The 11077-nt window shown below is 39.3% G+C and overlaps 1 protein-coding gene across 1 annotated transcript in view; it reads right to left on the bottom strand.

Annotated features, from left to right (window-relative positions):
* atad2b (ATPase family AAA domain containing 2B) overlaps positions 1-11077 on the bottom strand; it is a gene marked incomplete at its 5' end in the record, with an annotated part of 98241 nt that overhangs the window by 73322 nt on the left and 13842 nt on the right. The window contains 9 exon segments of the mRNA XM_014020079.1: positions 3552-3737; positions 4728-4914; positions 5612-5762; positions 7224-7535; positions 7703-7793; positions 8045-8204; positions 9258-9346; positions 9577-9751; positions 10262-10377. Of these exon segments, the coding sequence (XP_013875533.1) occupies positions 3552-3737; positions 4728-4914; positions 5612-5762; positions 7224-7535; positions 7703-7793; positions 8045-8204; positions 9258-9346; positions 9577-9751; positions 10262-10377 (1467 nt within the window).

Here is an 11077-nt window from a genome sequence, read left to right as displayed (position 1 = left end):
ATAGATAGATAGATAGATAGATAGAAGATAAAAATAACTGCAAAATTTTCCAACATAATATTTTTCATGGTGTGAATATTAGGAACAAATTTAAGGTTAGAAAAATGGACAAACATCAAAACACAAATAAAAATCACTTCACTAAATCTCTGTGAATATATCTTTTGACATCTGTTGGTTTAGTTTAACCTCATCTGACGGTTTGTACCACAGTTGTTAGAAGTGTTTCCAAGTATTTTATTTACACTTAGAACCACCTTACAAGTAACAATTGGGCAGAACAAGGCTTAAAACAAGTAGCCTTCATTTCTACAATTCATTTATACTGGGAGCTGTTTTACAGATCCCAGTAGAATTTTATGACTGAGCTAAAGGTAACTCCCTGCCTGGAAGCTGTGCTGCTGACTAAGCACAAACTTTCTCCCCCATCTGTCATTCTCATCGATCCTCAGCCTTATTCGTGGCATGTTTGTTCTCCCTGCTTCGGCTTCCTGCTGTTCGCTGTTTTCTTCCTGCCCTCTGTATTATGCGCCCTCTCCCTTCAGAATGAAATATAGGTAAGGTAAAATAGCAGGAATGCTGCATACACTGGATCGACTCAGCTCAAATGTATGCAGCACACAGCAGGTAAACATTTTCACCCTCGTAAAAAACTGTAGGGRCGTCGGCRTGGGAAAGACAAGATGTGTCGMTAGATGATGGTTTAAAAAAGCAGGAAGGATGCAGAAGTTAGGGTTAAAATTCTAAAGAAAACTTAATTAAAAAAGGAAAAAGATGCACTGCTCTTATGTTCTCCTTTTACCTTAAATAGAGAMAAATCATGGTTTGGGGTCTATATAAAGTAGAACTTCAATGCTTTGGTCTGAATTCAGCAAGGCCCTCTCACCTCTTTTCTGAGGTGTGTCTCAAAGCAACTCATTTTGATGCTGTCTCTTTAAAAAAAAAACGAGTCGCTGAAAATGAATCGGTTCACACCCTGCCTCCTCTGGTTTGATGGGTTTTACGACTTCTCTCAATGAAACGTTTTATTTACAAACAATTTAATTAATAAATACATGTCTTTTTACTGCTGTAGATTTTTTAAAATGATCATATTAGAGAATAACATTACAAATTGCGTCTAACACTCACAGTCCAACTTCTAAGTTTAAAGCCTGCAACTTGAAAAAGCTTACAAATGAAACATTGCCATTTCAGTTCCAAAACGAATCCCAAAAAAGGTTTTAGACACACAAGCTCCACTCCAAAGAGGTATCTTTTGGCAGAAACGAATGAGGAGAGACACCATAACACACAGGAGGGATTACATGTTCCATTTGGAAATAGATTGGAAGCCACAATTGAGAACTAGAGGATGGTGCTGTGCAGAGATATTGCGCTACCATCTTTCCAAGCCTCTTTAGTGACAGTCACCTGAAACCATCTAATATAGGTCAAGATTTTTAATTTAAATGCACAAAGCCTTCTGTTTTGAGCCGAACTCCCTGCATAAAGACGGATTCCTGAACTGAAAAGGTTGTATTTTAAGGAGCTGATTCACATTTGAAGGTCATTTAAAGAGTGAGAGCCATAAAAGAAATAAATATATATATTTTAACAAAACACCAATCTCCAACAACAGGTGTACCATATCTACATTAAAATTATGGACTCATTTTATTTCCATTGCTCTCCCATAAGATCTAAGCAGAAGGAGCAGCTGCTGAGGGAGGGAGAGCAGTCATGTTGGACCGACGCCCGTAGAGTCCGTTTGGTTGTGGAAGGATGCTGCTTGTTCCCCCGTTGGGGTTTGGAGCTGAGGCAGCAGCTGTCACTAGGCTGGAGTGTGAAACAAGGTATTCAGATGACAAACTCACTTAAAAAGCACCATAGACGGTGGCATACCCATACTTTTAAAAATGACAGATCATCCGACTGGGATTGCTCGTTTTATCGTCAGTTACTAAAAACTATAGAACAGATGAACAACAAACTGACTTGAGCCTTCAGAAATCATCCTGTCAGTTCACAAAACTTCACGCACCAAACCAAAATCAGCTTTGCACTTTGCAAACTAAGAACAATTTCTTGAACACTTATTTTCCTTTCAACTTTAGACAGCCCAAATCAAGAACAAATGATTGGAAGTTTTAAAAAAAGTCATATTCTTTTAAAACATATCCCTTTAAATCTTAAAGAATACAAATAAAAAAGGAAAAAGAAGTACGAGGAATGGAAAAAAAAGAAGAAAAGCTGAAAGTGGAAATGGCTGTGAGGGTAATAAAGGAGTTGGGCCTCAGTGGGTTCAACAGCCTCGTTGCCTCAGTCGTAATGATCCAAAAACAGACAGAATCATCCCGGGAGACTAACCTGTCTTGGACCATGGCTACGGTTAAAGGCTTTGCCAAAACGCTAGGCAGACACATGCACAGAGACTGAAACACATGGGGGCCTTCAGCCTGCACAGGCATAAAGATACTCATCGTGTGGCCCTGGGGTCAAGACATTAAGCAGCGAGCGCTCAGATTAATTCTGTTGTTTGACTTGAAACGACCTTACTGCCCTTTATTTCCCATGTCTTTTCTCCTCCAATCTTTTCTCTTTGCTTCCTCAAACTCAATCTCTTCTTTGCAGTGAAACATGCATTAGGGGGTCTGACTCTGTTAAGGCTTTTAGAGAAAATAAAAACAAAGAAAGAAAAGAAAGAAAACCGTCAAAGAAATGGGGTTTGGCGAGGAAAACGGGCAGCAGGATGAACGACAACAAAAACGTGATGGAGCCACAGAAGAAATAAATTTGAAAAATCCCTGTGGGGGAGGAGATGATGTCACCTTTAATGTGTCACCCTTGTGTTACCGAAAGAATCAAAACAAAGTTGTAGCAGCCTGGAAACAGGTCACTGATGAAACATTTGCAAACTGCTTCCCATCTGTACTAAGGTTCAGTTTACATTGGAAACACCATAATGAGATTGTTTGACGCTCAAACGAAGAATGAACGAGCAGCAGCAGGGGCAGCCGACTTGAACATAAATAAAAAAGCCACTGAATCTACAGTCAAAATGAAGCAAAGTGCGGCACATTAAGAACATTTAAAATAAATAGGTGTGAGAAGTTAAGCAAGTTAGTTTGCTCAGAAAAATGCCACATTTTTACAGGTAATAATTTGGAATAAACAAAAGAAATTCTCAAAAAAAGTCACTTAATCTTATTGTGTAACTCGGTAAACAACGCTTTTGTGCATTGTGTGGTGTGTGTTGACAGAGAGAGTGAAAGGGAATCTGACGCACACAACTCCTTTTATAACCTCTCAGAATGCACAATAGCCAAAATAAAATAATTTTAAAGCAACCGTAAAATAATTTCCTATGTGGCAACCCACTAACATGTCCAGAGATCGATCATGTGTATCAAAGTGTTGTAACTGCATGGAGTGTGAAAAAAAATAAATAAACAACTTGCATCCATGCTTTGATTCAGTTCAGACAAATGTAAAATCAATTGCCATTTGGAATTTAAGCATAAAATTAACCTGGATTCATRCAAAGCAAACACATAAACATGACTGCCTACCTCATCTGACAGCTTGGAGTACTGAGTCTCAGCAGTTGCGAGGATAAGGATGGGGCTGAAAGAGGGCACGTCGTGCAGCAGGGTGAGGAAGGTGCTCTTCACAGTGTCACTCACTGTGTCCCACCACTCTGAGATGTGCGGCATGTACACCACGCTGGGCAGGCTGCGACGGGCTTCACGGAAAACCTTCAGAACACAACAAAGACGTAGTGAGACTTCTGTTCGAGGTCTCAAGAACACACACGTGCAGCTCGATATTAAAATTMTTTTTGTCAGTCAGTTCTGAAAGTGAAACTCAGATTACATAGTCATTATTTCAAGCCTTTAACTCTTGTAATTTTAAGCATTATGACTTACAATTAATAAAAAAATCATTGTCTCAGAAAACTAGAATATTACATATCAGTTTTTTGTACTTTTGGCAATTCCTCAAGTTCATCCAGTCCTGAACCAGAGACAACAGAAGTGTCTCAGCTGGGCTGAGGAGACAAAGTGGACTGTTGCTCAGTGGTTCAATGTCCTCCTGCATTTCCCCTATAAGGAGGGCGGCCCGGCCCCCTAACAACCCCACCCCACACAAACCATAAAGTTGAGTTTGTATTAATTACAGGAGTAAATTTCAACATTTTTTTGCCCCAAACGCACTACCACAATAAGTTTCCATTTTTTCTCACATGTAACTGAATGATGTGGATGTTGGCTTGCTCCTAAACGCTCTGTAATTTTTATTTAAAAAAGCTKCACTCTTAATACTAGTAATGTTATTGCTGTCAGTCATAGTGTTTTCTTTTCGGATGAAAGTCAAACCCAGTGTGAAGCTTCAGCAGTCAGTGATGATTCAGGTTCCCATGCCATCTGCTGGTTGGTCCGCTGAGTTTTCTGAAGCCTGCAGTCGACGCAGGAYATTTTAGAGCATTTCATGCTTTTTTTTCTAATGACAAGATATGGAGAYGCTGATTTCATTTTCCAGCAGGATATGGCTCCAAMCCAYACTGCCAAAAGTACCAAAAGCTGGCTACGTAATATTCCAATTCTCTGAAACAGAACATTTTGGTTTTTCATTGACTGAAAGCCATAATCAGCAAACTTACGAGAAAGAAAAGCTCTTCTGTGCCTCACTTTTTGACCTGACTGACAAAAGTTTCTGCATTTTTTCCCCCTCACGTTGCCTTGTACCTGAGCGCAGGACTCCTCCGGCGTCTTGGCGCTGACRGAGTACAAAGTGGGCAAGTCCAGGCGGTGCACCGGTAGCTTGTCCAGGTGGTGGAGCACGGCGGGCGCCAAGTGGGAACTCTGTCCGGAACCAGGCGCCCCTGCCAGCAGCAGACGAGGCCTGTATGACGTGGGCTGTCGGAGCGCAGAACTGGAAGCAAATTTGAATTTTATTGTTGGTGCATCAGTGATGCTTTTAGTAAAACCCTGAAAGTTTTTTTTTTTCTATTGATGTTATTTCAATGTAAATTTAAAGACAGGCGTACCTTTCGACTCACAGTTATTAACCCAAACCTCTAAGGAATTAYTGTTTATCAAGAATATTTCAAATTCACTACCTTTCCCCATCAATGGGGAAGAAAATGAAAATGTTCAGTTGCAAAACAAGCTTGTTAAGACAAGCTCAAGATGCCACATTAGGAGTTTGTAAGACTAAAAATGAAAAATGTATTTTTCTTATCTGCAGCTTCAATCATGTTTTATTTTATAGCAACTTGTAAACTAAAAAATATGAAGCATCAAAGGTCTTTTTAACTACATTAAAAGATAATGTTTCCCTCATCACTAATAATGCCCAATTATMACTGAAAGTTCTTTGAAAAACATTTCTGGAAGATGGAGTACTAACCGCTTTTAGTGAAATTACAGCTTTTCCTGGAAAAGTTTCTTTGTATAGAAGGAGAGTTATAAGATAAATATAGCATATTTAAAAAAGGGTACAGTCTTACTCCTTTTGTGGGTTTCTGGMAAGAAAATGTTTTGCATTGATCTCCAGGAGAAGCTGCCTTTTACCAAGAAGTTAGAAGTGTGTTTACCAAACTGTTCCCAAAAGTTTTTTAAGCACTTACGAGGAGAAGTGGAGGAAGGGTCTGTGCACTGCAAAAGAGGAATGCAAACTCTTTGGGGATGCAGAAGGCTGAGTTTCATAAATGGAGGCAGAGCCTTCCTCATTGTCATCGTCGCTGAGCAAGTCCTCTTCAAACAGATGATTGTCACCGCCTGTGGACGAGAAGACTGCTTAGAGCAGGGGTGTCCAAGCATTTTGTCACATGGGCCAAAATCAGCAGGACTTGAGGGACAAAAATATTTTTCTTTTACCTACTCAACAATAAACTAAGCATTGAATACTTTAATTAAACAAATAAAGTAGTCAAATTTATTGCTGGAAAAGTGTTTTGCAGGATTCCTTTTTGGGGGATTTAGTCAATTCTGATCTGATCAATAAAATCAGGATTTAGGTCACTCTTCTGTTGAAAATGCTTGCTGTATTCAGCCAAATTTAATAAATTAATTAAAAGGAGATTGGAGTGCAGCAAAATCTGCTTTTCAGTAGAAGTTACTAGATAGTAGGGGTGCAATGATACAGAAAATTCACGATTCCGTTCAATACTTTAGTCTCATGGTTCAATATTTTTTCGACACAAAAAAAGATAAATTTCCATGCCCTTTTTAAGTTGTAATTTACTTAAATTAAGTATGAACATTTGTTTAACCTCAAAAGTACAGTTTTTAAATGAAATGTTGCTGAAACAGCAAGTTTCTCAGTGGATCTGCACTTGAAAATGCAGCCTAGGTGAAGTAGTCGAACACAGATCCACTGATCCTTCAACACAGAGCATCTTCAGAAGACAAGCTGATAAAATAATTTTTAAAAATATGTATAGTTCGATACAAGTGTGTATTGAACGGTTCGATACGAGTACATGTATTGTTGCACCCCTACTAGATAGATGTGGAAAAAGCTAAGATCCTGGTTATTTAAAGACAAATAATTGGCATTGTTGCCAATATTTGTCTCCATCTGCATCAAACAACTGTGGCGGGGGGACAAATTTGTTGACAAATTTGTATAATTCTTGAACTGAAGTCAGGGGCCACACAAAATCAATTCAGGGGCCACAAATGGTCCCAGGGCCACACTTTGGACACCTCCGGCTTAGAGAAACACATCTATGCAGTAACATTCCAGGCTTCTTAGCACAAAAAAAAATAAAAAAAATTAAAAAAAAAACACTATCCCTGATATTAAAAATGGTCTTTCACCAAAAAGAAAGTAAAAAAGGGCAAAGCAATGAATGTCATATTTTGGTGCAACAAGTAGCTTCTACAAGTAACCTCCCACTGGTGAAGTGCTCCATTAAGCCTAATCTGCTGTAAAAGCTCCACTGTTGACTGGAGTGAGAGTTACTGAAGTGCTCACACAATGATGAGTTATCTGCTCTCTGTGCTACAACATCTCGATGGATGTGGGGTGAAAACAGACTATGATCAGTGTGGGAGGGCAACACAAAGCACTGTGGAAATAACGCTGGGAAAACAGGGATAATCAAATGCAAYAAAATGCCAACAGGAAAACAGAGTAATGAACAAGATGGGTGGCAGGAGGAAGACAGAGGATTCAGTCTGAAGCTACAAATGAGCGCAGGAAAACAAACGATCTGTTCGGCTACAGATGCTTGCCTTGTGTGTTGTCCATGTCGTTGCACTGAGCGTGGGGGAAGACTCGGAGGAGAGCTTTCAGCACCAAGGAGAAAGTGGTGGCCAGCAGCGGCCTGAGGGTGGGGGACAGGGCTCGTCCCGGGGGAGCCAGAGCCCGCTGGGAGGCTGGGACTAAGGCCCTCATTGCCTTGCTGAAGTCGCCGGGCCCCAGGACGATGGAGGTGACGTCCAGCTGCAGTTTGACGCTGCTGCCGTAGATCTGCGGGTAGCGGCGGCGCAGCGCCATCAAGGCTGCCTCTGTGCAAAGTGCTTTGATGTCAGCGCCACAGTAGCCTGAGAGGAAAGGCGCATAAACAAACAAACATTAATTAGTTCATTCTCATTTTGGATTCATTAAAAACTATTAGCAGCTCCCTTTGTGGCGACATTTTCTACAAGACAATTATTATGCATTAACACTTGGGTTGGCTGCATTTATAAGACTGATTTATAACTCTTACCGACACATTTTTCTGCGAGTTCATCTAGAAATGGCTCAGACAGTTTGGGATTCCAGTCCCTGGTGTGAATTTTCAAAATGTGTTTTCTGGCCTTAATAAAGAGAAAATATACTAGTCATCACAGACAGAAATGGAAATATAAATATATATTCTATACAATATGTTTAGTAAAATAATAGTTATGAGATAAAGTCCATCAAACAGAATTTGGAGTTGTGGTTTAGATTAGATTTAAATTAACTGTACTTGAMTAGAATTGGCTGCACAAAAGCATTTGCAAAAGCAACAACAAAAATGATCATAAATAACGAGTGAGGATTCTGCGGTTTCTCTCAGCCTCACCTTTTTGTCAGGCAAGCAGAAGAGAAACTCCCGATCAAAGCGTCCCGGCCTCCTGAGTGCTGGGTCGATAGAGTCAAGTCTATTTGTAGCACCAATGACAACTATCTCCCCACGACTGTCCAAGCCGTCCATCAAGGCCAACAGCGTGGACACAATGGAACTGCCAAACAGGAGAAGAGGGAACGCAATGTAAACACGGTGTTTACAATTCAACTGCATCACATATCTGCCTGTATTTACAGCCATACAAAGTAAACYATCTATACCAAACAAACACATACGKWCAGATTTGAAGAACAGGAAAAGATCAACATTGTCAAGACAAGTCAGTCCAAACAGAATAAACACTTTATTTCTGCAAGTAGTATACAAACACGGTCTGTAAATATGCAAACAGTGCAGGCCAAATGTATTGACTGCTTACTGCRGCTCTGCTATGACAGATATTTAAACATAAGCATCTCGCAGTCTAAACTTTGGTCTTATAAACATGTACTCTCAAAAACTGTTTTAGCAAAAATAATCTTCAAACTGTTTTTGTATAAGTTTCAGTAAGTTCAATTTAAGRCCATTTAAAGATCYGTATAGTGCCTGTGACGTGAATATCCTTCAAAACAAAAAGTCAAAGAAAGCATATTTATATTTAASAAAAYTGGTATAATGCACACAATTTTACACTTTGTGTACATAACTGGCATATTTTCTTTTTAATTTGACCAAGATGAAATGTAACAGGAAGTGACATCATGAGAGGATTATTTAGGAAAAGGGAACTCCCTGGTGTTTATTTATTGAAAGAAWATTATTTGAACTCTGACTCTTCCTCATTTCTCCTTGAAAGTGACTCCAAATTGTCTAAAGAACATCAGATTCTTCSCTAGCACTGCTCTGTTCACAYGAGGACCTTACTCTCATGACATCACTTCCTGTCACTTCACATGCTAATAATTCATCAATTGTTCATCTCAGCAGCGTGAATTTTTTTTTTGCAATATGTCATCATAGTTATCCTTCCAAAAATGCTTTCRTATTTATAGCAAAAATTTGATGTCACAGGCACWATTATTCCAAAAGATAAAAAATATTCACGRCTAGAAAAATATTGAATTTAAGTTGAAAAGAATCCATCTGCTAAAGTTGATCACAGGTAAAATAACTCAAACACGTAAAAAATTGTCCCGTTTAGAAATGAATGTGACAACACTGGACCCACCTGTGTATCTGGTCTTGCCTGCTGGAGCGAACAGGAGCCAAACCATCAATCTCATCGAAAAAAATWATGGATGGCCTCATCAGATAAGCCTGAGCATAAGAAAACAAAAGCATATTTAAAACAAAAGATCAAASACAAAAACAAATGGAAAAACTATTTTAATGGGTTGATTTATTTATGCCATAGTATTTTTATTTAAACTGATGAAACGGCTTTAGGATGTTTATCACATTTCAACAGTCAGTTTAGATCAAGTGTTGAAGCTTTAATGTCCAAAAGTTGACTTTGACGTCACCAGAGTCCATCCCAGGGAACTGACCTGGTCAAAGAGCAGGCGTAGCTGCCGTTCTGATTCTCCCACCCACTTGCTGAGGCAGTCGGCTCCTTTCCTCATGAAGAAGGAAACTTTTCTGTCTCCTTGACTGCATTCATTGGCGAGCGCCCGTGCAACCAGAGTTTTTCCTGTTCCAGGTGGGCCGAAGAACAAACACCCTCTAAAAGTCACAGAGAAACAAAGGAAACCATATTTCACAGGACAGTTACACAGTGGGCTACCTCATTTAWGTTTGCATAAAAGATAATCTTCTTATAAATGCAAGTATTTGATTATTTTTTAATTACTTTTTATTATTTACTGTTATTGAAGAAGGCAAATCCCGTTGAGATCTCAGATCTCTTTTTTAAAGGGAGGCCTGGGTCTGAAGGCAACCTATTGTACGTGTTTTTAGGACTKGGGGAAACCGGAGTACCCGGAGAAAACCCACACAAGCACAAAGAGAACATGTAAACTCCACACAGAAAGACCCCAGGTCTGAACCGGGAATTGAACCCAGGACCTTCTTGCTGTGAGGCAGCGGTGCTAACCACTGAGCCAATGTGCCAACACATTTATTTATTTTCTGTCTAACCTTCACTAATTTCTGCCAGTACTACACATCTTCACTACTTAAACCCCGTTTGATAAATGTCAGACAGATCAGAGCAAACATTTGAGTCATTCTCACCTGGGAGGCTGAATTTTAAATTTCTCAAAAATCTCAGGATAAAGCAGAGGGAACACCACCATCTCCTTCAGGGACTTAATGTGATCACTGAGGCCGCCCACGCTGTCAAATCTCACCTAAATAGAAAAAAAAAGTGCATTCATTGTTGTTTATTTGAACAGATTTGAAGTTTAAAAAGTAAAATGCAACTTTTTTGTACTGGGATTGTGTGGAGTATCATTTAGCAGTCAGTATTTTACCTGYAGCAGACAGCAATGTGATATCAATTTGGGGAATAAGAATTCTTGTGAAAAGCTTTACTATCAAGAAAAACTCAAAACTTTAATAGTAATTTGGGTCAAAACTCTGATGTTTTACATCTTATCTAGCCTGGTTTAAACCAGACCCTGTCCWTCACTTTGCTTTGTACAAGGGTCTGGACTTGATGCATAGAGAATCGATTTCTTGCAGGAGGCGTGGCCTCTGCTGAAGTTTAAAATGATTGGATCAGTTGGCTGCGACATATGTCGCTGTGATGGAGGCTAAGCTAAGAAGCTAACCGGAAATCGCGTGTGCTGTAAACCAGGGGTTCTCAACCTTTTTGACCTCGGGGCCCAATTTGTTGAACATAAAATGGCACGAGGCCCAGTCACACATTACCAGTGTATGGATCAAAATGATAATTATTCTAATACAAACCTTGTTTTAATTTGTATTGTAATTGCATTATAACTAAACCATCATAACTAACATAACTAAATTAAATACACTTAGTTTAAAAGTAAAACTCCTGTTAAATAATCACACGACGTGATTATGACAAACATTTTCATATTG

Source organism: Austrofundulus limnaeus, unplaced genomic scaffold (assembly GCF_001266775.1).
Source record: "Austrofundulus limnaeus strain Quisiro unplaced genomic scaffold, Austrofundulus_limnaeus-1.0 Scaffold239, whole genome shotgun sequence".
NCBI classification, from domain to species: domain Eukaryota; kingdom Metazoa; phylum Chordata; class Actinopteri; order Cyprinodontiformes; family Rivulidae; genus Austrofundulus; species Austrofundulus limnaeus.
Note: the sequence above shows the minus strand (reverse complement) of the source record. Positions and strands in the feature narration are given on the sequence as shown.